Below are 27,184 nucleotides of genomic sequence, written 5' to 3' on the forward strand. Positions count from 1 at the left end.
TCTTTAATGCGCCTTGGGGTAAATGTAAACACCACCTTGTTTTGCTATTTTTCGAGCAGGTACTCGAATCTAATTCTAGTTTTGAGGCTGGAATAGTCTAGACCAGGGGTCTCCAAACTACGGCCAGCGGGGCGCATGCGGCCCTCAAGAGCTTATAATGCGGCCCACGATGACTTTACCAGAGTTTATACAAATATTGAGTTATTATGACTTTTTCAAATAAAATTGTATTTTTTACTTTTCTTAGACAAAAATCAAGCTTTTTGTCAAAAAAAAAAACTTTTAGCACAAAATAATGCATTAAAAATATTTAAAGAAAATGTAGATAATGAATACAGAAATTATCTAAAATATAATTGCGGAGTGAGTTAAATATAACCTATTTATTAGACTCATGAAACCCGAATGCCAATATCAAATCCCAAGGTCGTTGGTGATGGCGATGTGGAATGCAGGGTCATGATTTCGAATTTTATTCAAATAATAGTTCACAACAAAACATTTCATCCATTACAAATTTTGTTATATTGGACCACCAATTTATTGATTAATCAGTTACATATCACTTTAGAGTTCGATTTCTAATCATCAAAATGTACATTTTTGCTATAATTTCAACAATCTGTCTATGGTAACACCGAGGCAAACGATATATTCCGTTTACAGCATCCATTTCGCGATCGGCACACTGTATAATCGTTGCTTGAACTACACCGCTTCGGATGCATCTTACAACGAGAGACGATTAATTACACTCTCACGGGGTACGATCCATTACCGTTTTGCTTCATCGTCTTCCACTATCGCGTGCTGCTGGTGATCCGTTGCTTTCAGCATAGTTCCAAATTTGCTACCCGGTTTACCAGCTAGCTTCCGGGGACATCCATCCTCAACGATACGGCCCTGCTCTAGCACCAGAACCCGTTCGTAGTCCACCAGCGAATGAAGCCGATGCTATCGATAGTGTCGAAAGTGTAAGGGAGAAAACACATTAATTGCAATTAAATCCAACGTAACCTTCCCTAGAACCATCCATCCTTACAGCAATCGTGATCACCGTCCGTCCCTTGAACGCTTTCTTCGCTGCCTGAAGGACTAGCTTCTCCGTTTCTGTGTCGAGCGACGACGTTGCCTCGTCCAGCACCAGACAAACTGAACCGCGCAGTATGGCCCTTGCAAGACAGAACAGTTGCCGTTGGCCGCTGCTAAAATAATGCTTATCGTCTGATATCTGCGTGTCTGCAGGTACAAATCCATGTAAGGGCACGGTACATGTAAAATTATGTTAATATCAATTACGTTTGACAACAACAAAAATCCGGAAGAGGAGAAAATCTCTGTTTGACTCGTTCTCTGTTCACCCCTTACCCAATCCGTCCGGTAAAGACATGACGACATTTTTAAGCTGCGCCAGCTCGAGACAGTTCCACAGCTCTAGGTCCGAAAAATGGCCCCTCGGATCGAGATTCTCCCGCACGCTGCCACCGAACAGCATCACCTCCTGCGGGATGATCGATAGCCGCGAACGCAACTCATCCGTGTGCAGTCCGGCGATGTCAACGTCATCGATCAGAATGCGACCTGCCGTAATTTCCAGCGCACCGAACAGGGCCAACGCTAGCGATGATTTCCCACTTCCAGTGCGTCCACAGATGCCAAGCTTCAGATGGAGATAGAGAAGGAACAGAGCGTAACAGGGAGAGAATGTAACGAAATGAAAAAGTGATTGGATCGAATTCGAACGTGACACCAACGGGAAATGGAAAACAATCGTTCGAATTGTCAGCATTGACAGGCCAGTCCAGTGGCGATTGGTATGCTACGAGAACGAGAACACCCAACGGGACACAGACAGAGAGTGCGAGAAGCAAAGTGTGCCACTGATGGTATTGGCAATGTTTTTAGTTGCTCGTTAGTGTTTGCACCCTTGCTCTAGATATTCTACCCCGGCAAAACTCGCCCGTTACGAGACAGAGGCAAACTAGTTTTTAATTTCAAGATTTGTCACAAACTACCGCTTTTTTGACAGGGCGAGAACAGGACAGGGAAAAGAAGCAGGAAGGGTTGCCCGGTTTGTGTACGAACTAATTCCTGGTCATCAATTTCGCACCCGGGTTGTACAAGAATGTGTGTTGTTGTTCGTGGTACTGGTGTTCTACCTTAAGTATCTCACACTACGGCAGCGCTACCGATTGTTTCTCGGAACTATCGGCCAACCATTCCCCTTTGCTCGGGGTTTACATGAAAAAGGAACCGGTGGACCATCGCTGGTGGACCAACGCTGGTATCGTATGGAAGTCATTTATTTACTATTTCTCTGTTTTGCATCGCTTTTGTTGCAGAAATTACACTTCCTTGCGCCTAGCACCCTTGCGCTAGACAACACTTTGTCCATGCTGCTGCTGCTGCTGCTGCTGCAGGAATGCCATTGGCATTCTGCAACCGCCCGGTATCGTTCTGCTACCATTCTCATCCACACGCTCATCGTCCTGGTTGGGGTTCGGCCAGCCACTGTTTCGACCAACCAGGATGTTTAACTATCGCTTCTTACTAAACATTCATCCGCAACGGTCGGTTGAGAGTGAAGCTTGAAAGGGTAACGGGGCAAGGAAGCTAGCATTCAAAGCACCCGAGCAGTCCATTAGCCTGTGAGTCCGGGGGCACCTTCTAACTATTGCTACTAGTCTCATGCCGCCCGCCGCTCCCTAACTGTGGCGATGAAGTACGATCCCTGGGTCGAGGTCCATTGGGCAACTCCCTATCCCCAGCGCGAAAGCAACGGTTGCAAAAGCTATTGGAACACATTCCATCGCTTCGACTGTGGCGTACCAAGCTGCGCGCTGGGTAATGTAAAAGTAGTCATTTAAATAATTAATTGTACTACGTTGTTGATGATGGCAGGGCCGGATGGTGCGCACAAGTACGTGCGGGCAAAGGGATGCCACTTGAGACATTGTGAGGTGGAATGATGACGAGAGCCTTGTTACAACGGTTGTTCTTGTCTCCTTCAGCCAAACGATAGAATCAAAGAACCCGCGAGCGAGAAGGCGGTGAGAAGAGAGAAAGCGAGTGTAGTGTTTTGTTTAACGCTATGCCCTGCGTGCTTCGCAACTCCCCCCGCCCTCCCCATCCCCTCACACTTACCCGTTGACCTGCCGGGATTGTTAAATTCAAATTTGTGATTATGTTCTCCTTTTGATTTTCGTAGCGCAGCGAGACGCCCTCGTACACGATGACACCCCGGAGTGGCCAAGATATTGGGACAGTTTTATCTTTTATCATTACAGGCATAGTGGAAGAAAGAAAATGAGGTAAATATGAATGTGTAAGTTGTAAGAAGTTCCTGATATTTCTTGAACCGGATCGGATGCTGAAAGTTGAATGATATTCCTGGTGCTTCTGCTTCCGGCATGCACCATGGAAATGCTGAACTACCCTCCGTTAGTGGCATATCCGAGCCGGAGAAAGTTATCGATAAGCACAGGGTGTGTCGTGGGAATAAATCTGTCGATGATCGGAACTTGCACAAAGCCAACGTTGGTATGTGAGGTCTGCGTTCCGGGCATCATCTCGGTCACCGGTAAATATCTTCATAAAACATGCAACATGTAACAAGCTGCAGTGATTTTCTGTCATCTTAGAGAAATAATAGAAGATTGCTGTAGTTGATCGAAGTTTGATTGTGTGCGGAACTGTTTGAACCAGCCAGTGAATGGAGCCGTTACTGGGGAATAAAACCAATCATGCGAAACGCACCAGTCCGATAATAAATCGGACACAACATGACCATCGATGAAGCATTGGGACCTTTTTCCTACCGTATCAGGCCCCCACACCATACCGCCACAGACAATAACTCATCAAAGATTAAACATCGTAGTAACATCTCGGTAGATATTCTTCCATCAGTAACATCCATCTGCCAAACGCTCGCTGAGCAGGAGGAATTGCGGAAAGGAATCAATTTTAATCCAGTCCAAGAGACTTACATGAAAACGGCACCACACCGGTGTCTTGCACCACTCTTGACGAACGTCCCCGGAGACCACCGTCCAGCCGGCGCCGCTGGACATCGCACTCGATGAAGGATTGTATTCGCTCGACCGCACCGCCATACATTTCCATCTCGGCGAACAGCTTCACAACCCAGTTCAGATAGATTGGCACCAGCATCGCGTAGTTGACCGCCAGCCCAATCAACGACGAGCTGGTCGACTGTGGTCGCAGGCTGGCCGTAATCAGCGCTGTCAGGATCGCGACGAACACAATGATAGCACCGAGATAGTCCAGCGCGATGCCGAGCCACCGATTGCTGCAGTTCAGCGCCAGCTGAGCCACGTTGTTCGCCTCCATGCGCTTAAACAAAACCTCCATAAAGCGTGCTTCCTGGCCGAAGGCACGGATCGTCGTAACGCCCTCAATGGTTTCGGAAAAGTGTGCCAGCACCGGGGAATAGGTCATGCTTTCGATGCGCTGCAGCTCCCTGGTTGGAAAGAGGATGCGTCTGGTTATTGGAGATCTGTTTAATCTTAAATTATTTTTACCATTTTTCACCTACATCAATAAAAAAAACTCTGTCACTCCATACCTTTTCTACCGCACACGTACTGTGCATTCCAGTTCATCAAAGTTAATTAAACATGGGTCAAATTTGGAAGCTCCTAACCTGTGTCGTTCTCGAGAAGACCATACATTCTGACCAGCAAAAACATATTACAAAACCAAAGAAGATCTTTATCGTTTCGTTACACGAGAGCGGTTTGTAAAAAAAAACAGGCACCCCAAGCACACTAAACTTGTGCAAACTTCAACTCGTCACTTCCTGGTGAGCTCAAAATTACAAAACGCCATTACCGGAGGGAACCCATGTCACGCGTCGAACGCAGCAAACGTTAGAGCAACGAAGGTTATAGCCCAATAGCCACCCATATCTTCTGATTTTCTTTGGTAATTGTCGGTGGACCGAGCAGCTGCAGAAAAGGCTGACTCGGGACAACCATCGAACACGTGTTCTGGTGTGCGGTACTCCGAACCGACCTACCATAGATCATGTCTCGTAACATGTGGCAGCATCCTAACGATACCACTTATGTGTCCTGGGTGTCTCTGTTCCTGCAATGCAAGAGACACACACACACTCAGAGACAGACACACTTGCACGATAATCCAGTGCAGGCGTACTGCTTCGAAGCTACACTGCATTCGCTTTCCATTTCGTTGCAACATCGTTAGTGTCTTACAGAGACCATTTTTTGCTCCACACCTTCCAATGACGGCCAACACGGTACGGCAGGATTAAAGTTTAACTATTTTTCAAGAACAAACTGAGCATGGGGTCACAGCTTTTTCTAAAGTTTGCCCTATCTGTGGGGGAATTTTGCATTACACCTTTGCCTTTCAGCACAAGGAGCCACGCACACACACACGGTCCATAGGATTGGATCTCTTATGATTGAATCCAAGAACAGGGGGTGTTCTTATTTCACCAGAGGGCAACTTTCTATTGCAAGTGAGAGAAATTACGCTTGACACACCGTAACAAGAGAAGCAGCACGAGCACCACAACCGTACATCCGGAACAATCAAATGTGATGATATTCATACGACGCGGCACAGACCGTAGCCACCGCAGCCGTATCAGTCAGCCGCTGAGCACACAAATTTATGCCAACTCAGCGCCAACCAATTCCCTGACTGTCAATTTTCGTACCGTCCCCGTCCATGTGCCGTAATCAATTTCACCAAAGTTAAACAAGCTTTTGAGCCGGAAATTTGTATATCACCCCACCACAGGGGACCACCGTTGCATCGGACCACGACACTGCATGAGAATTTTCTTCACAAATTATAAATCAACGACTTCAGCAAACGGGAAACTTCAGCACCGACACCATCCATGCGTTTGGGTAGGAATGAAAAGAACGGCGTTGCATCAAAAAGCGAGCTTCGGTCTCACTTCCACGTCCGATACTGCCCCCAGCGGGTCCTTCAGAGGTTTAGATATTAGATAACTCTGCACCTTTCATTGCATTTCGAGTGTGTAGAACTTTATCCCAACAGACATGCAGGCCGAAGTTCAGCTCTTCGCCCAACTTCGCCCGGAAGAGGAGGTTCGTTGGCTTCGGCATTTGTGCTTTCTGCTTATGTGTTTTGCTCCCCCGACCTGTCTTCCGGTGCCTGGGCTTCCGGACGATGGTAAGATACGTCAGTAGCGCGCGCGTATGTGTGTGTATGTGTACCGGTTACATGTGCAGCTCGGCGTGCTCCTTCTCCCTTCCCCCAAGGGATGGCAAAGTGCAACCGTGACAAAGTGTGTAGCGTAACCCTCCCCATTCGGTAAGTAAATGTTTCACATACGATAAATTGGTTGTCAACGGATGGGAAACTTCATTTCTGCACTCTGTTGTTACCGACACTGTGTGCTGGGCTGAGAAAACAGAAAACAGAACCCGGCTGCAAACGAGTTGCTGATTATAAAGTTGTGTCGCTGGCGTATTTCAGGTGAGGATATGTTTACGTGCACGTGAGATTAAGAGCACTTTAAGTGATGGGTACAATTGTTTTGAATTCGTAAGTCGTAGCTATTGCATATAATATGCATAAAGTTTGTTTGTTTTTTGAGAAAGGCTCCAAAAATGGGTAGATGTTTTGAAGTATCCCAATTGTGTCCTTGTACAAACGTTAAGAACATAACGATGCAACGACCTTAGAAACGAAACAAATGGTCATGAATGTATAAAAATGTATTCCCAGGACAAACCATTAGCCAACCCAAACACGCAGAGGTTGTGGCTCCAATCATACAGATTAATTGTCCTAGTCCGAATCTGAACGCTTCTTTGAAGGCAGTGTTTGTTAAAACTGTATCCCACAACAACCATAGCCAACAAGCTCTTTCGCAATCCTGACATGCCTGGGAAGATGTTTGGTAACCCGCTCAACGAAATACCGACGTACGAGATGGGTCCCCGGAGGCAGCGCAGCCGATGAATCCTTTAATACTACTTACCTGGACGATGCACGGTAGAATTTTTGCACCATGTAGTAAATGCCACAAATTGGTATTGTTAACAGGATGAAATACGGCGTCACGACACTATTTATGAGCACGGCACACACGCAGAGCAGAATGAATTGTAGCAGCTTTTGACTTGTTGCAGCGATTTTCTGTGAATAGGTAAATGAAGATCCAGAGCAAACGAGAGAGAGAGAGAGAGAAAGAGAGAGAGAGAGAAAGAGAGAGAGAGAGAGAGAGAGAGAGAGAGAGAGAGAGAGGGAGAGACCGAGTTAAATGTGCATGTGTAATACGAACAGAATGAAGCTGTAGAGTAGCAGCAGCAGATTGAGTCGTTCTTTGAAGTGATGAAGAAAGGGTCCAGGGTCCAGGAAGCGGGGTTCATACCAAGCACTGATTTATGGATCAATTTGCAATCCTTGCCTGCTTGCTGTTCGTGCGTTCCCGTGGTTTTGCAATCGAACGGCAATCTTGACCGAAACAACCTCTTACCTTATCCACCACGGCCACGTCGATGCTGAGCCGATTCATGATCCGCCCCAGCGGTACGGATTGGAAGAAATGGATGGAATTCTGCAGCACCGATGCAATCAGCTCCCGATGTAACCTCCGCCGGGCGTTGCTGCCCGCCCGCTGTCCGGCCGGTACGGAGATGGCCGCCAGTACGATACACACAGCGGACAGTGCGACATACGCGTGGAAATGGCGCCGTATCTGCGTGTGTGTGTGTGTGCCGGAGTGTGTTTAAACCGAAAAGAAAGAACAATCCATTACCACCCGCTACATGAGGCGACGACAATCATCATCACATCCGACCAATTCGTATGCAAATTGACAGTCAAATTTAGCCAATCGTGTGCACGATACTACACCAAGCACCAAGCAGTTACCTCCAACGGTTTGGTTGGCGAAGATGCATCGGCAACCGTGCCATTCGTCGGGACGACAATGGTCGAGATGGTCGCTGTTTGATCCGTCCACTCCTGCAGCCAGAAGTCGGTGTACACTTTGAGCGCTTGCTGGGCCAGCGCGCTCAGGAAGAAGATGGCAACCATGCGCGGACCGCACGATATCAGATACAGCCAATACATTCGGGCCGGAATGCGGCCGTATTTGCGCTCGTCGTCGTAGATCAATCGGTTGGACACTTCGGCTTCGCCGTAATCTGAAAGTTGGGAAGAATAGCGGAAAGATTTGTGCAAGGCTTTCGCATGGTTGTACAGAATTGGTGGTCTTCGTTTGCGCAGTGGGGTCAAAGGATTGCAAATCGCTCAAGGTTTAAAGAGATAGAAATTGCTCGGGTGGTCTATAGCTTAACTGAGCAGTTTCAAAATTTGTGTTAACTGTTTCTACATGTGACATGTTATTGTGTAAGCAAGTTATCATACGAAAAATATTCTAGTACTCAGCCAGTTTATCACACTCGAAAAAAGGAGAATTAGGGATTATTTTAATAAATCTCAAAAGTTTTCTGATCATTTATCTATAGAACATGATCGAATTGAATCGAACTAATAAAATATCAAATATCAAAACCCATAAAACATAATTTTGTCTTTTTTGACAGTGTAGAGTTTAGGCCGGTCTCGTAGTACAGTCGTCAACTCGTACGACTTAACAACATGCCCGTCATGGGTTCAAGCTCCAAATAGACCGTGCCGCCATACGTAGGATTGACTATCCTGCTATGGGGGGAAATCAATTAGTCACTGAAAGCCAAACCCACAAGAGGTAAAGGCAGGCCTTGACCGACAACGGTTGTTGAGCCAAAAAAGAAGAAGAAGAAGAGTTAATGAATCTGACTGAAAATTCTTTGCAAAAAATATCATTATTAAATTTGTCAAATTCAAGTAATCGTGTATACATGTATTAAGTTACATGTATGTACAATTTTTAGAAGATTATTTAAGTCTAAGCTATCCATATTTCAAAACTTTTTTTCATTTTTTTGCTGTAATGATTATTTTCACCATATGTATGATGGATGAAATAATCCAGAGCATAATGTGTTGATATTAATGTGCTTTTTATAAAATTTGAACTATAAAAGCTGTTACAGTATTTTGAAATCATTGATATTTATCCACCAAAATGTACTAACACATGTTGCACCAAAACGGCACAAAAACTCTGTTTGCAGCATCGCAAGACTCTCGCCAACTTATGAACCAACTTAACACAATGCTCATGATTCGTGAATTATAAAATTCCCCTTTTGTCTGCGAACCACAGCGAATAAGTACACATAGACGTCATACACACTCACACACATACACCCATACTGCCGACAGTTTGGTTCAACAATGACATTTCGCTTAAATGCAATAGCGTGCACTCGAGAGCGTAAGTCTCTGGTGGTAATTTTCTGTCGCATACTTTATCCTATTTGTGCTAAATTTCTCAGGCCAAATGGGAAGACGGGACGGGATAAAAATGGACAAAAAAAAACAACAACCAAAAACGCTAAATCCCTCACTCGCTTGCTCGCACTAGCTGCGACAACTTGGTGACGTTCCAATTTATGATGCAATCGCGTACACTTGGCGACCCCGAAATATCCCGCATGGCCCGCAACAATTCCCGGCGTCAGTGAGACCCCTTTTCTATCCTCCTTTCCCTCTACCACGTCTTCCCCTTTCTTATCTGGCAGCATAATGCTCGATTATGCTAAAGCACTCTATCGCTCCGATGGCAGTCGCGACAGCCAGATTGGCGTACGAGCGAACCGGCGTACATTCCCGCTTGCATTTTATTTTCACTTCGTTTTTCTTCTTTTCATTTTTTTTTTTCGTCGAATGCAACGGCATGCCAACGTAGAATCGAGGCATGTCAAAATCGGATTATTGAACGTTACACTTCTTTCACCGCACAACACACAGCCCTCCTCAGTTGGCGTGACGCGGAAATCGCATGCATATCCGCCACCCGTCCCAGCCCCACCGACATAGCTAATCCCGCGGAAATCAACTTCAAGATCGTCAAAAGCAGACAGGATGCAGGGAGGGGTTGCACCCACACTGCAATCTGGTGTTTAAACCACGTCCGGGAATGCATAATCGATGAAATCCACTTGTGCCAAGTGCGTCCGCGGAAGCGCGGTGTCGGAAATCCAGTTGGAAGTGTAAGTGTAGTAGCTCCTGCTCGCGCTTCAAGTGGAATGTCTTGCGAAGCACGCAAATCTCTGAACGCATGCCAAACGGAAGCATAATCGTGCAGGCAGCGCACAGAAGATGGTGGGAAATATAAAAAAAGGCAACGGATCTTGCACTAACCACATGATATGGTTTTTCGTACGCCTTCGGAAGTCTGTCAATAGCATAAAATGGGCGAAAAACAAGAAGCTCTACGAACAAGGCGCACAGTCTAGTTGTTTGGTTTACCCTTATTTGTCGCTTCCCTCAGCAGTTTGCTCAAGGTAATTACGATATAAGTGCTTCTGGTTTAAAGACCTTCAATGAATATTTATTTTGGAATAAGGGCATTTACTTGCATTTACTTCTACTTGATGCGCAGTGAATGGCCCCGCATGGATGCAAGAATGTTTTCCACACACAATGCTTGACTTTTGTTGTGCTAACTGGATTTGCTCTTTAGTGTAATCGAAGCTACCAAAGGAATGGAATGCGACATGTTATTGAGATTCAATTTTAAAATGAAATACATTAGATTAAAAATTGTAATCTATGATACAGCTGTCTTTGACTTGAATTCTTTAAAAAAATGCAAAATGGCTGACGTTTAAATCACGATAACAAAAATAGTAAACGGTTTCGGACGTATTTCTAAATCAATGTATCTATTTTATTAATTTGATTGGACTAAAATGATGAAAAATGGCATAATTCGGTAACAAACACTTGATTCTAACCCGAAAATTCATTTTTGAGTGCTGTGTAACTTATTAAAAAATAAAATAAACAAAGAAATCACGCAAAACATGTCATCCATTCGAGTGTGTGCGCAGCATGTTTATATCTTCCTTGCTAAATTGATCAAGTTTCTATGAGTAATCATGCAACATGCAATCGATCATCAATTCTTATGAATTTTTGGAAAATTTTCTAGTTTTGATTTTTAAACCTCTGTTTTTAACTTTGACAATCTTATCCAATGTTTCTCCAATTCGTGCCTTTTTCATTGGAAATATTTGTAATTGAATTACAAACCTGTTGCTTTTTTATGATTGGCCATTGGCTGATGGTGACTTCTGCCATCTAAAATCGATACTGCTTTGAAAAAAATAATGGGGACCTTCACGATTCTAGTCAGCTTTTTTATATGGAGTCTGACAGTTTGAGGCTGATATCATGTAAACACTTCATACAAAACCACTTACAAAACTAGCCTGCGATTTTCACCCTAGATTATTTTAGCCTCAAAGCTAGAATTAGATTCGAGGACCTGCTCGAAAACTGGCAAAACAAGGTAGTTTTTTCATTCATCCCAAGGTACATTAAAGCGATCAGGTGGCGGAATATAGAATCAAAGCACCGACAAACCGACGTGAAACTGGCGTTACAAAAGTGTCCCATACGAAAGTACTGTCATTTACCAGTGAGGCGATCACTTCTGTCAAAGTAAGCTCTGTTCACTGCTGCTTCGATGTAAACAACTTTTCTAAATACAAATTACGAAGGAAGTGTGAGGCAAGATTTTGTGAGAATTATTGGACAAAACACCCAGGAAAATCATTTTATAAGTTTCCAAATCAATGCAAAAGATGTGAGAAGTACATAAAACAATACGCATTAGAATTTGCGAAGAAAAACAAAACAGGGATTTAGCAGTTTCTTCTCTGTGTCAGTGTAGTAAGCGAATCATTATAGAGATGGCGCTAGTGTTTAACGTATTTTCATTTGAAATAAGGAGACAACTTTTGAAGCTCATTTTGTTCGAAGTGTCACGTCGGTTTGTCGGTGATCAAAGTGTATGTAGGTGGTCTAAGTGTACCAGGTGGTCTCATAGGTTATTTTTTTATGACCAAATTAGAAGTTCACGTTTTGACAGGGTAGGTGAACACTTTTTCTCAAACAGGCTTTCTGGTAGCATGACGAATACACAAAACACTCTTAAAATCTTCATTCAGAAGCAGAAGCGATAAAAATCAGCCTTCGAAATACACACACCTTGGGATAAGCCCACCTGATATTAAACCCACTTTGATAGCTGATAGATTCAAACAGCTGACAGGCTGAATTTTCAGCCTATGATATGAAATCGGAAAGGAGCCCAATAATAAAAAAAATATTTGGGAAACCCGAAAAAATAACTTAAAAAATCTCACAAAAACATGGTAACGTACCTTTGGCTTTTGGCTGAGTAAAAATTGTTATACTGTAAAGGCCGGGGGACATTGTCCGTACTCGCTTGTGTACATGCGGTCTCCGAGATACACGGTACCTCTTACACGCGGATTCGGAGATACGCGGTTTTCTAAATTTGACAGTTGTATGAGCGAATTGTATCTGACGCTCAGTGATTCTCTTGAGCAAGATCTATTAAGGAGAACAGGTCGATGCAAAGCCCGTTGCTAGGTTGCCATTTTCAGGTCACTTTTGACAGTTTCATGAAATAGTGTTTACAAACAAACGGCTAATAGTTAACGCGGAAAAGTGGACGAATTTACTATTAGGAAGATTATATTGGTTAAATTTCTTGTGGTTAATCACTTCTGGAGAATTAAGGAGGCGTAATTGCAGTCTACTCTGTGTTCAGAAACGTTGATAATCTTTTTGATTGTTTGCCATTCCGTGACCACAAACCACTACCGTTTTCAACGGTCTTGCTGGGAAAACGAAAAGTTTAACATGTTCCAACTGGGTAAAAGAAGTCCTATTTACTTTCAATGAAACACCGAGAGTAAAATGAAACATCCAATCGACACACACTGATACAATATGCATACCGTCCTTTACTTATAACCCGGCGACGAATGATAAATGAGATCCATGGATTCAATCAGCCATGTTATATTTAATTAGATTCTATTTCTTATAATATTCTAAAATGAAATGAGTGCAAAATGCTGAACAAAACTTCCATTCGCTCCATAGCAACGTCCATCGCTAAACATAAACAATGTTCAATTTAACTGTCAAAATTTTCCCATGGCTTTCTGTCAATTTACTCTAAACGCTTCGACCTGTTCTCTTTCAAGGACCTTGCTCTTGAGAACGAATGAGGTAGGATAAAGAGAACGAGAACGACATGTGCTACGCCGCTTATTGCAATGAAACAAAAGAGTGATAATAATCGCACGAGAAATTGTCACTCTCTTGTCATGCGCTACGTGCTCACGCGAAAAACTGTGACGTCAGGCCGGCGGTCAAAGTGTTAATGATTTAAATACACTCGGAATCAGTTTCATTTTCAAACAACGTCCTTGAATTTAATAAGATTATAAATAAAACGGCTCCTAGTTTGCATTGCGCAATTATAATCTCAAAGTTTCCGAACATTGGGCCTCATCGCGAACGAAAGTCGATAAAATTTATCCGATCGGTTAATTTGCTCGAATCCACCGGTGGAATTTATTTTCCACCGGTGGATAATTTTCTCCACCGGTGGATAATTTCTCCACCGGTGGATAACTCTTTCCGATTCGAGTAGCCATTGATTTTGCCTATCTGTCAATCACACTTTTGTTTACATTTAGAGGTGTTGTTTTGCGGAATGAATAAAATAGTAAATTTTGCTTATTTACGGACCATCTAGTGAAGAATCCACACCAGGCCTTAGACAGTACTGACTGTAGGCCTATTCAAACAATCCGGGTAAAGTGTAAAACGGGTTGTAGGCTGAACAAGTCTAGTTGAAACAAAATCGTATGAACTGGAGGACGAGGTTTGAATCCTTTCTGAGCTTGCCACCTTCACTGACGCTTGTCCTGTGCCATATACCATGTGCGTCCATCAACACCAGCCACCGCGAACGTTGGATCCGTGAACGTCCGTATTTTACGCCCTCGTGCAAAAATATATTGAAACAACGCGGTACACTTATTCCGTGCAATAAGGAGTGTCCGAAACCGCTTACGGTCTCTCGCCCTCGCCAGTCTATTATCCTGGCCTTAATGACTGACTCCTCCAAGTCATCTGGCCACTTAAATTTAAACCTACTACGCCCTCTCCGCAATTGCGGATTTAACCGTAAGCGGACTGATTGGCCGCAGGAGGCTCCGTGGATATAAAGTCCAGCATATATGGTGTGTACACAGAAAACTTTTTTTTACTGAACTTCAGTAAAATTTTACTGAATTTTTTTTAACTGAAGTTTCAGTAATCCTTTCAGTAAAAAGAATGTTTACTGAATCATTCAGAAATGTCCGGTGCTCACCAAAATGACAGCTCGTTTACTGAAATCCCAGTAAAGCCATTCTCATATTACTGATTTTTCAGTAGTTGGTAGCGATTAAAAAATGACAAATTATTTATTTTAAATTGAGTTTTTATTAATGCGCAGATATTGCCAGTCCCTCAATACATATTCATACATGTTTTGTGTTGTTTTATACAGTTTTTATACTGTATTTTGCTGCCGCAATTGTAGATGGTTCAGTAAGCGCTCACAGACACCACCCAATTTCAGCAAGCACAGTGGATTGTAGCAAACATTTTACACACCAACACGGCTGCCAATTGTGTTAAATTAATCCCGTAAGCCGAAATATCACCTGAAATTTCACCAGGGTGCCTGTAAGCGCCTACAAAATCAACTTTTCGCACATCACGAGCAAGTAGGTACCGTATTGTTTTGTTTTGATGTTCTGACTGACAGGTCGATTTGACAGAATGAATTGCTGCATTTTCAGTAATTTGTTTTACTGATATCCAGTGAAACGACTTATTTGACACTTATTTTACTGATTTTCAGTAAAATGCGTATTACTGAAACGAATTCAGTAAATTATTTTGCTGAAAGTCAGTAAAAACATGACATTCATGCTGAAAATCAGTAAAATATTCTATTACTGAACCGTTTCAGTAAAAAACTTTACTGAAGCAGGATGAGAAAATTTGCTGTGTACAGTAGTCTCATCGCGGGCCTCCATGAACGATAGAGGCTCCATGGACGAAGAGACTCAAAGACTACAGGGGCCCATATATGAGGGATTCCGACCAATACCCCCCACTCCCCAAGAAAAAAATTAAAGTGTATTTGATTCAAAGCCAAGAGATGAAATCTCCCCCCACCCCCTCTCCCTGCACAACACCTGGGACGATCGTTTCCATGCCTTGAACAAGGACCGTCCACTGAAGACTGTCGAGCTTGATACGACAATGAGTGTGCTTCCACACGTACGATGATGATTGCGTCAGATTTGATAAAGATAAACTACGTTAAATACAACGTTAAATTAACTTTTAACTACGTTAAAATTGTAATATATGTGATTCAGAAAAGAAGCTATTCAAGTGTACATATTCGTTTAAATGGATGAACAAAAAAATTCATTGGGTGACACGTTTGTCAGGAGGCGTGGAACATAGCGATGTGTGTGTCAATCCGAACACTCCCGGGCTGTACCCTTCCATAAGCGACCCTGAGTTTTTGGGGATAGTCCGGAAGGTACAAGTAGGCACAACACCTTCGATAGGTGCAAAACAACGCAAACGATTCCGACCGGAACTCGCCGCTCCAACGGATATGAGTTGCTTATAATTTCTTGTACCTAGTGATATTACTGGTCTTCCCAATCTCGTTGCATTTACGTGTCGGAACCGATTCTAACATGCCATAAGGCCATAACATAAGGTTGGATAAAAGAGAAGGATTAGCAGAAATGGATTTTTTTTTGGTTTCTTATTTCTTAGCTTGAACTATTAAAACTAGATACCTGTTATAAACCTAAATTTATGTGTTTTGATTATTTATTAAAAAAACAGGTAAATTTATATTTTCTAAAAAATAATATTTTAGCTAAATCGAGTGATAAAACATCTTAAATAACTCAAACAGCGATAAAACATCCTTTTTTGCGAGCTGTGAAACATGGTTTTTAATATTATTTAGTTTTCCACTGTTATATCAACTGGGGTGGAGCAGTAGATATGGCTAACCGACTGAAATGGTTTTTTTATATGAAGTTTTCAACTGCATATTCCACTGCTCGACTTTTTAACCACGTTGCTATGGCGGCAAACACCATTCCACTCCACTGTCAAACCGATCGGTTAGCGAAGATTCTGATTGAGAAAACGCAATTGGATAACATTGGAATTTTGCTAACCGATCGGCTAAATTATCCACTCCGTTATCGACTTTCGTTCGCGATGAGGCCCATTATTCACTTATAAACAACGCCATATATGTAAGTTCTGCGAGTTAAAATTGTGATCAATTGACGCGTTGTCTTTACCTTTTTTTCTATATCACTATTCAATACCCACATTGCTACCATTATCAAAACCAGCCCATGCATTCCACCGTGCTGTAAAGTTCACCAGTTCACTTACCAACGGAAGATTCCTCCGTATCCTCGCTTTGGCGCGAAATCGTCGAAAGCAATCGTTTGATCGAATAATGTCGCTCCTTCGGAATGCTTCTATACGGCGGAAAATGAAAAGAACAAACGAGCACGCATAACGCACGGCCAAGGTTAGGAAAAAACTGGCACTCCATCCACAGCGAATGCATACCGACTTTAGCGAACTGGTCTTGCGTGATGACTTTCGCGAGCCATCCTCCCGCTCCCGGTACGGTCGGCCGAACTCGGTCGGGTTCGAAAACCGGCGGCCACGCAGTGACATCCTTCGCAGGAACTCTGGAATGCGGAATCCAATCGAGCTACGCTTCAAATCCTCACAACTATTTCTGCCCTCATTCTGGCCGTACAGCAGCACACCTGTCCGGTTCGGCTCGATGCCGTCCATCCCCGTGTCGTCCGTGCTGGCAAGCATTCTAAGAGAGGGAACAAAAAGAGCATGGAGAAATAACCCTCCACCCCACATTATGGGAACGTCAGTGATGGCGTAGAGCAGTTGAAAGAATTCCCACGATTCGATGAGCGGGAACAAAACTTCCCACAAAGCCCACAAGGCAGCACAAATGCCGTACGCATCAGCCCCCGTACCTTCGCTGTCCGGACAGGGCGCCGGCAGAAGCCAGCTGTCCCGGATGAGCCGCCGTACCGCCCTGGTTGAGCCGCTTCCGGTACAGCGTATCATCATCAAGCGCACCCGAGCTGGTCAGCGTGGTTGGGAATGAAATGTGACGTACGACGACCGCAGGTTGCCGCTGCTGCCGTTGGTTCACCGTGCTGCTGCTAGTCGTTGCGTTCGTGCCCAGCTGCAGGGACAACGCACGAAACACACTCTGATGTCCGGTGCCGGGAGGATGTTCGATTTGTCCGAGTGGAGGACGGCGCAAGACGACGGCCGTTGACGACGGGGGTGAATCCTTCCGCAGCCGGTTGGAGTAGTGCCGGCGCAGGGCAACGTTTGGTTCGTGACAGTCTTCGATCGGCAGCGGAAAATCGTGCGCCGAGAAGCGTGATCCAAACAGGGCCCGGTTTGCCATCGTCCGGGGGAAGTAAAATGTGCGCTGCAAAGGGGAAAATAGGCGGGAAAGGAATGAATGGTTGGTCTGGTAGCTCCGTTTTGATCGTAAAGTTTATTTCGTTATAAATATCGCTAGTTAGCTAGCTTTATAGCATGATACGTTTAAAATTTTTATCACAAGAGATCTGATAAACAATATCATTTTCCAAAAGTCTCCCTCAAGCAGTTGAGTACTAAAATGTATTGTCGTTTATGAAGACATTTGCTTAAATGCAACATAAGTAATCAAAAATATAGTTACTTGAAACAATAATCAAAATTTAATTTAATTACGTATGTCACCAAAGAAAAGTTTCTACGACTGAGCTTCAGCTGTGGATATTTTAAGAATAGGAAAGTGAGTCTATTTGTTAGAGATAGACGGTACAACTCTTGCCTAGATGGCTTTTTGGACACCCTCCCATCTTAGATTCTCTAAAGTAAATGTTCGGGGCCTCGTTATTCTTCTTCAAAATTTCTCTCTTATATGAGTGTATCTTATCCAGCTTGCATCGTATCGCTATTATATAATCGTAATCATACAAAAAGTTATTTTAAAACGTTAATCAGCTCAATCATGGTCAGCCCGGTAAAGACCTTAATTTTGGTTTATCATAAAGCTGTATAATCAGCCCCTGTTAGGGCTGAACGCTCCAACTAATCATTCAATTCCGGTCTTGTAAAAGCTGATGCGCCCACCATTACCTTCGATAGTTAGAAGTTTTACTTAAATCAAAAACATACTTTTCCCATTTACAAGAATTTAATCAGCTGTCTGTTAGAAGCTTATTTTTTAGTACTAGAAAACTTTCATACTAACAGAACAATACAAACAGGAAAATTTCTTCTTAAAGAATCAAAAACATATAAAATGAAAACATGCTAAACTAAACACAAAAACACAGGTCTTTTCCACCCCAGTTATCATTAAACCACAATATCGCTTGCTCAATTTCTTGCCAGCATCGGACCCAGAACGCATTAGACAGCATTCTTTAGATGGTCAAGCTTGACGAACAATTATGAAATCTTACCTGTCCATCCGAGAAATAGGGATGCTACTTTCATCAACCCCTGAACTGTTACTTCTTTCCTCAAATACCAAGCTAACAACCCATCTCCAGCCACTGTAACCATGGTACATGGTGTAAGAGACTTCTCGGACCGAAAATCCCACACGGAATCCGTTCTTCGGAATTTGTTTCCCCAAGGAACGAAATAAAACTTTCCATCCGCAACGAAAAAGCAGCAGTAGGGGGAGTGGTCCGCACCACCCGATTTAGTCACCACCAACATTCTCGAGGTTAATCGTTTGGCGTTTGGAAGAAAGACAGTGCCAAAAGTTGGGGCTTACATGAGCGGGCAACGTATACGAGCAGGATCGGGGGAGAATGGGAGAGGCATAAACTTTTCACAGCTCAAAAGTTTTCCATCGACAAGACTGCGGGCAGGGGCCTGCGCCACCACGGCCACCACTTATCTCTTTATTTCTTTTCGGTTGAGCATATTAATTTGCCGTTCGAAGCGACTAGCTCAGCCGCAGAATCGTATTTGTATTGGGATTGCGTCCTTATTAGAGCCGGGGTGCCGGGTTTTGCCGTCTTATTTTTGTTGCTGTCGAGTTTTGCAATCGGAACAATTGGTTCGATCGGTGGCTGAAGCGACTATCGGGAAAAAGTTAACTTCACTGCTAAATGAACATTCTCAAAAAGTTTCACCCGGGCAGTGGCTGTGAAATCTACAAACTTTCCAATAATCATCATCAGCAGCAGCAACGGGCTGTGGGTTGCTTGGACTGGGTTCGGCGTGCTTACTGTATACAAAACATAATCAAACGAAGCGAACGATTATCTGGTTGAGTGAAGTGTACCGGGCCGGTGGCAGAAACCCGAGAAACATGCGGAAGGAACCGGCTCAAATGGAAACTTCCAGGAATATTATGACGCAAGCAAACATAGCTTCGTGGATGTGAGAAAACGTTTTTTCTTCTCTAAGATCAATATTTATCTTAAAACGAAGGCTCAACACATGAGCCACATAGAGCTTAAATGTGTTATTAAGACACATCTGATGTACACTTTGCATAAATTAAGGCGTTCTCAGTTGTATTGGTTGTGAAAATGTGTTATGAAGACTTTTTCAATTTCCCATAAATGACTAAATCATAAGTAAGCTCAACTCATTAAGCCTCATTCAGTGATCGAGTGAAAGTGGACCTCAGCTGTGTTTTTATGATATCTTACTAAATAATTGAAAATGATCCACGAAGCGCCCAGAGTGTTATGCAAAGTACAACATGCGAGCTGTTGATGGCTCTTACTGTGTTTAAAGATTTGGTCATTTATGCGCAGATTGTCCGTAAAGTTAATTAATTCTAGTAATAAGCTAAAATTGATTTTTTTTTCTTCGAGACGGCCTATTTGGCAATATCACTAGAACGTTGATTATCCAAATGCTGATAATTCCAAAGAAATTCTTTACATATTGGGTTTTTAATCCCTCTGTAAAATATTAAATTTAAATAACTGTGCGAGCGTAATGATAAAAATCAACCATAGTAACACTTACCTCCATGAAATCGTTCTCCTCGGTTGCATGATTCCGCTGAAAGCTAATTCGAGAGATGTTTTTGAACAGCTTCCATCGTTCCCGTGCCGTCCGTCCCGGGCTTTAAAGTGTCGTTCACGAAGGTTGTTCAATGCCGCAACACAGGTTTGGGCCAGCAAATTGGATGAAAAATAAACACCCACCGATGGGGGAGTAAAACAAAGCAAAAAGAAAACAGAACGATCATTAACCACAGAGCTTGGGGCGGAAATGGCACGTCAGTCTCCTCCCACTCCAAGATGGAAGCAGCCTGCAGTGCAATCGTCAACAACTGCACTCCTGTTGCGCATGGTATTTTGTCGGGTAAATAGCCACTGATTAAAACAAGAAAAAGCGCCCCAAACACCGGAACGCTGCATGCTTAGGTTTTACCAAATACCGTGCCCGATATGGTCAAAGACGGCAGATAGCGAGAACGAGAAAATGTGAGTCGCTTTCCCGGGATACCGGTCCTGTGGACTCTGTGTGACGTTGGGTGTGCAGCAACGATTTGCAGCAAATAGTTCTTCTAATTACCTCGATTGTGCTTCGCTCGACTGTTGCTGCTCCTTTGCAATAATTGCATTCCACTCCCGCAGGATGTGCGGATAATTGTTCTCGATTTCCGTTAGCGAACCTGTTGCACTGACCGTGCCTCCCTCCATCACCACGATCTGGTAGCACGATGGTTGAATGGTGCAGTAGCAGCAGCGTTTTGCACGAATCGTCCGCCAGTTGATGTCGTCCAATCATCCGTGCCGGCCGAAAATCCAAACGGTTTAGTTAATGGAATGTCCGCGAAGTGCCGCAGTGCCGGGGGAGGAGAGGAGGAAGTGAGAGCGAAAAGGAGAGAAGTAACAAAAAAGCAAACCAAGAAACCAGAAAGCCATTAAACGTTCACTGCTAGGAAGCGGAACCCGGCAAAACCCACTTTTTCCCGGACGTCTATCACTCTACCGGGATGCGGCCATGATGGTGCCCACACACCAGGGTGGCGGGTTGACTTACATTGTCCGCTCGATGTACCAGCTGCACCTTCTGGGTGACCAGGATGATGGTTCGCTTTTGGCGTGCCAGCATCCGGTGGACACCGTTCTCGAAAACGTCCATGGCGACCTCGTTGTCTAGGGCGGACAATGGATCATCCTGGGAAGGATAAAAGAATCACGCTCAATCAGTTAGTACCGAGTCAGGGCATTGGTATTGTGGAAACAGATTGAAAACATAGCTTAACAGCAAAATAAAATGCAAACCTTATAAAATACTAAACTCCTAACTTAATATAAAATATGGTTACCTCTAACAGCAACTTAGTTACACACAAAAATGATGCAATGAAGATTCATTAATGCAGACACGTATAATGATAAATAAATGAACAAAATAGTTTAAACTTATCTAAACAAATGAAATAAAATGTATTGATGTAGTAGTACTATTTGTTGTTCAAAAAAATGAAAACTTTGAACAGAAGACACTTCTCTATTGTCTGTAATTATAGTAGAGAAATAGAATGTAAAAAATATACATAGCCAAGAAAAAATATTGATTCAAAAATCATAACCGATACAACTATATTGTTGAAACAAAACACATTTGAAAAAGACATTTAAAATTAAAAAAAATCTAAAACCAATTAACTTTCTCCCGAGCACAATCAAATCAAAGCGTCGAATAAATAAAACAAAACACGAAAAACCCCTCCACCGCCCACAACGCACATACACTTACCAATATTACGACGTTGGCCGACGAGTAGAGGGCCCGGGCGATGGCGATACGCTGCCGCTGACCGCCGGACAGTTTCAGGCCACGTTCGCCAATTTCCGTCCCATCGCCGGCAGGCATCAGGTCGAGGTCCGGCTTCAGTGCACAGGCCCGCAGCACCCGGTCGTACCGTTTCGGCCGGAAGCTCTCGCCGAACAGGACGTTCTCCCGGATGGTGGCGTTCTGTAGCCACGGTTTCTGCGGAACGTACGCAATCGATGAGTATCTGAAACAAAAAACAACCCACCCCGAAACGGAAAAACGGATCGTGAGTGAGAGAACAAACAGAAACATGACAACTGTTGGTGGCTGCAAGTGCAATGCACCTTTTACCTCCGCACGGTTTCGTTGACAAAACAAACAGCCGAACAAACCGAGGGGAACAAGTTAAAACGCATAGAACATAAACGGTGTACATGCTTTTTTTCTCCTAACATTCGACGACCTGACTTGACTCTAACTGCAGCGCACTGCTTTCGACAGGTTGACTTAGAACGCCGGAGTCTATTGCGAGACACACAAACACCCAATTACGGTCTGTCACACCATTGAACGAAACTCTCAATCAAGCCGGAATGGATGGGACGGTGCCGTTATGGACGATCTTGTACATTTCCAAGGGAACTCTGTGCTCACTAGAGATGGCTTTATGCGTTTGGTTTTAGATTTAGAACGAATCGGAGATGAAGCTTAGGTTGCTTCGAAACATTACTTTAAATGTTACTAAGGCAAATAAGCAGTAAATGTAAATCATGTGCTGCTCTTTTCCATTCCTCCGTTCGAAAGTAAGGGATTGCAACGAATTAACTTACCAAACAATGCTGCTACTGCCCTAATGCCAGGTTCGAGATCGGAACGAACACGACAGGGCATTCCAATGATGCAATGCACACACACACACACCCGTTTCTTCATCTATTGCAATACAGTCCAAACAGTACGGACATACGGACGGCAAACCAGCGAAACGGATTCGATTAACAACCGTTTTCAGGTCCGCTCTCCCTGGGGGTGGTAAGAGATGAGCGCAATTCAATGTGCCGTACCAACCAGGCACACCAGGCACAGCTACTATATGTTCAGCGAATAAGAATTGTCACTGATTGTTTGCACTTGATCAAATGCTTCGTTTCTGTCTGCAACAACGAAAAAGATACCAAGCGTTGTGTTTTCTATCATGCATTGAATAAAACGTTATTCGGTTTGGACTTTTATTTGCTTTTCTGAGGTTTCGTCAGAGAGCACTAACCAAATGAGTGAGGTGAATGAATATTTATTTATTTATTTATTTATTTATTTATTTATTTATTTATTTATTTATTTATTTATTTATTTATTTATTTATTTATTCATCTATTTATTTATTTATTCATTTATCTATACTTTAGCCTATACAAACTTTGAAAATATTTTTTATTTTTTTGTCATAGTAGATTGTTAGATAAATAACAATATTACTTCTCTACTTCTTCTATTTGGCGTCACGTCCTACGCGGACATGCCTTCCTATACAGGCTTTCGAGACTTAATTCATTACCACGGAGCCATGTGTTTTAGATGCTGATCATTTATTGATGATCTTATAAATGTAAAAAGTTAATTCCTAGTACATTCGTGAGACTTTGTGTTTGCTCAGAGTAATGTCTTTTTCAATATTTTTGATTATTCTGCCAACTAAAAAATCTGTTTAAAAGATACTTGAATCGTCTTCATGGTCGTAGTGGGGAATAAATACTTCTACGCAGTGGCGATTTTAACGGTAAGCAAAGTAAGCAATTGCAGGGTGCCCCGTCAATGAGGGGCCCCACGAATCTTTAGACCATTATCTATAACAGTTGATAGAATATGGCACTGTGTTAGCAAAAAGGCGCCCATGGGTGATGGTGCTAGACGAACCCTATGCACCCCCTCCCCCCCCCCCCCCCCTTCTGGGAGCAACAAAATTTATGTTCAAACATAATCCAAGACGGATTCCAGGTATCCCCCCCCATAATCATGGAGCTTCAACAATTCTTACTGCTTGGGGCCCCCAACACTGTAAACTCGCCACTGCTTCTACGATATTAATTTTTCCATTTCACTTTTTTTTCATACGCCAGATGCTGCAATCAGACCAATGATGCAAATCGAACGAAAAAAATGTAACATTTATTGTGCTTCTTTTTGAGTAACACTAATTTTCTGAATGTCGAATGCTCGAAAATGATTCATAATTTAAACGAAATCCCAGAAAATAATATAATTTTTTAACGATGGTGCTATTTTTATTTCGCAGCTGTTTTGAGGAATGTTCCAGCAAAATTGAAAATATCTCATCAATATATGCAAGTAATTTCCTTAAATGGTGTAAAACATGTTATTTTAATATTCTGGACTAAAAAATCTTGATTGATATGGTAAATTCTAGATTATTGCAAAAAATACTATTTTAATTTATCATAGTGTGAATTGAATGAAACTTTTAATTGAATTTAAATTAAAGTTGAATTAAATTATATGAAAAACACTGCTTTACACTGTTTATAACTTTCATCGATTAAAAATTATAAGCTTGCTAAAACTAACGTGAATGAGCTAACATTAAAAAGTACAAAGCGATTCTACGTTTGTTTAAATGTGATTTGTCTAAAAAAAACACACTAGAAATAATGTTTGCATGCAGCGTTGGCACCCCGTAAAATGTCAAATTTACTTTAAAAAATGTTTATTAAAGCCACACACACCACACTAAAACGTTTCATTGATTAAGTTAGAATGATTCCTATAGCAATTGCTTCCAAAATTCTTATGATTTACGGTTCTTCGAGGCTTTTCATGGAAGAAATGAAACGGAACGAAATAAACGAAAAGCAAACAAATTTGTAAAATACTGTATCGAACGGATGTTAATTTTCACATTCATAGATATCGGTAGTTAAGTTAGTGAAAAAAGAAGTACAAAGATTTTTTTACGTATCTTAAAATATGGTTTGATCTATACAATAGATTTCACTTTAAAAATGCGGCTCCGTAAAAGCATTGCTCTGCACGTTAAGTGTTACATTACATACATTTCATGTAAATATTTAAATAAAAGTCATACCGAAACCATCAAACATTGCCTCCTTTCCCTTATCAAATGCATCGTTTGATAAAGCACTGAATCGATCAAATGTGAATCTACATAAATCCAATGCCAACGCTCGTAAAGCATCTGCTTTTCCCGGAAATCGGATCATAAAGCTCATCCAACAAACGAACGAAGGATCACAATTCGATTGGTTGATTGAACGCATGCATGCATCACGAGGGCAGCAGTAGTAACGCGTACGTTCGACATACGTTGAAGTGCACACGATAATTTGCTCACCAACACACCATTTCCGCTCTTTTGACTCTTTTTGTTGCTGTTCATTTACTACGATCCAAATCAAGCGTGTTTGAGTATGTGCAGTTCGTCATCGGCCATTTAGCTTGCCCATTTCAGTTTACGCAGTGCTTGTTTGCTTTTGAGCACGTTAACGGGGAACTATCATTTTAATTTAAACCTTCGTACCACGAAAAAAGGATCCCTCCGCCCCTGTGGTGTATCCCACTTCCTCCTTCTACCCCCGCCAGGATGCAAAGCATCAAACTATTCCGATAAAATAGCATTAATGTCAGCGCGGCCGGTCACCAAACGGTGCGCGAAATCACATCCACCTACACCGGAAAAGTGCCCCATAAACATTCGTTAAAATCACTTCTCAGCCGTTGCCATACACACACACACATACACACACATACAAAAAAGGTCGTTTTTTCAACATGGACAAAAAGAATATAAAACGTAGAGAAAGCGGAACGAATCATTGCAATAAATACCGTAAAAAAGGAGCAGACGGGGAGCGAGATTCGGAAAACGTGTGCGGAACACGTTTTGCTCCCATCCGGCGATAGTAGCCAGCCCATTTATTTATGCTCACCCTGGCCCTTCCCATTCCTGGTCCGGATTTCGGATGAATTGATTTTCCGACGAATTTATTGGCTTAACTTTTATTTATACATCCGCTTTAGTTGTGTTGTGGATGAGGAAGACTTGGACAAGCAAAAAGAATAACGTAAATATTCTACCTTTATACTAGTTTTTTTTTCTGGGACCTACGGGAAATGTAGGTCGATCAACTGTTACGAAAGGTGATGGAGGCTTTGTATGGTTTTATTTTATCTTGTCAGCAAAAACTAATGCGCTGTGCAATGAACGGCAGAGGGCTGGGATATAGTGCCCGAGCCCGTTTACGGTAAAGTGGGAATGTTGGTGGAAAACAGCTAAAAACGTTTCTATAGATAAATTTTCAATTCAAACAATCTCGGATTGTGTTGATCGTTTGGATCGTAAAAAAATCCAATTAGCTTTCAAACCATTGTCACGTCCTTTTTGCTTGTCTTTATTAAATCGAAAAATTGGCTTCGGTTTTACACAGGTGAATGAATAAAATATTGAATTATTTAATTATTAAGAAAAATCTTTACCTTCAAAGTGGTGCTAGGAAATTTCGTGACAACTATACCTATCAGATCGTAATTGTAAGGTTTTGCTTAACCAATCAATGTTTTATAGCACAACTAACCAATTGCCAAAAATGATGGAAAAAGTGCTGATTTTTTTCATGTCTAATATTAGTGGTAAAATAATATAAGACCAGACACCATCGCCTCCATACACTTTCATATATTGATCCCATCGGGCGGTATCGTGGTACAATCGTCAACTCGTACGACTCAATAACATCCCCGTCATGAGTTCAAACTTAGAATGGTCTCCCCGTAGCAAGGATTGACACAGCCGGATGTGTGGTAATGCATTAAGTCTCGAATGCTTACATAGGCCGGCATATTCGCGTAGGACGTTATGCTATATAGAAGAAGAAGAAGAATATCCATGTCTTAAGGATCGTTCACATAATAGTAAGCAACTTGTATGAAGGCTTGTTTCTTAAGGGTTAGGATAGTTTATGTCTTTTAGTCTAGCTTATTATTAATGTAATTAGAATAGTGATGATAAATAGGGCAGTGGGGCAAACAAAAAAATCAATTCAAGACGGATTTGGGAATTTATAAGGTTCAAGCTGTTTTCCAAATTATATGAAACAAGTATCGTTGAAGATAAAAACATTATGTGCAACTTTTATGGCTACCCATTATTAAAACTGTGTTTTGTATTGGCTTTTTACTCATTCTTATTCTGAATCTCTCGCATTTTGTGGTTACATATTGGTATTGCTTCTAATACGACTATGTAGTACTTGACAAAATTCGA

General features: G+C 42.4%; 1 protein-coding gene across 3 annotated transcripts in view; it reads right to left on the reverse strand.

Annotated features, from left to right (window-relative positions):
* Positions 1 to 517: 517 nt before the first annotated feature.
* LOC3292067 (ATP-binding cassette sub-family C member Sur) overlaps positions 518 to 27,184 on the reverse strand; it is an 85,504-nt gene continuing 58,837 nt past the window's right edge. For 2 of the 3 annotated variants that reach the window (XM_061655317.1, XM_061655318.1), the window contains 15 exons: positions 21,871 to 22,132; positions 21,148 to 21,285; positions 20,677 to 20,813; positions 20,122 to 20,221; positions 17,088 to 17,557; positions 16,658 to 16,915; positions 16,471 to 16,559; positions 7,906 to 8,180; positions 7,508 to 7,729; positions 7,010 to 7,167; positions 3,990 to 4,483; positions 3,145 to 3,272; positions 1,369 to 1,660; positions 1,043 to 1,239; positions 518 to 954 (listed from right to left, as the gene is read on the reverse strand). In XM_061655317.1, coding sequence (XP_061511301.1) covers positions 775 to 954; positions 1,043 to 1,239; positions 1,369 to 1,660; positions 3,145 to 3,272; positions 3,990 to 4,483; positions 7,010 to 7,167; positions 7,508 to 7,729; positions 7,906 to 8,180; positions 16,471 to 16,559; positions 16,658 to 16,915; positions 17,088 to 17,557; positions 20,122 to 20,221; positions 20,677 to 20,813; positions 21,148 to 21,285; positions 21,871 to 22,132 — 3,400 coding nt within the window. In that variant the 3' untranslated portion in view covers positions 518 to 774. The remainder of the gene's footprint in view (positions 955 to 1,042; positions 1,240 to 1,368; positions 1,661 to 3,144; positions 3,273 to 3,989; positions 4,484 to 7,009; positions 7,168 to 7,507; positions 7,730 to 7,905; positions 8,181 to 16,470; positions 16,560 to 16,657; positions 16,916 to 17,087; positions 17,558 to 20,121; positions 20,222 to 20,676; positions 20,814 to 21,147; positions 21,286 to 21,870; positions 22,133 to 27,184) is intronic. The other variant, XM_061655319.1, reaches the window with a different exon arrangement.

Source organism: Anopheles gambiae, chromosome 3 (genome assembly GCF_943734735.2).
Source record: "Anopheles gambiae chromosome 3, idAnoGambNW_F1_1, whole genome shotgun sequence".
In the NCBI taxonomy this organism is placed as follows: domain Eukaryota; kingdom Metazoa; phylum Arthropoda; class Insecta; order Diptera; family Culicidae; genus Anopheles; species Anopheles gambiae.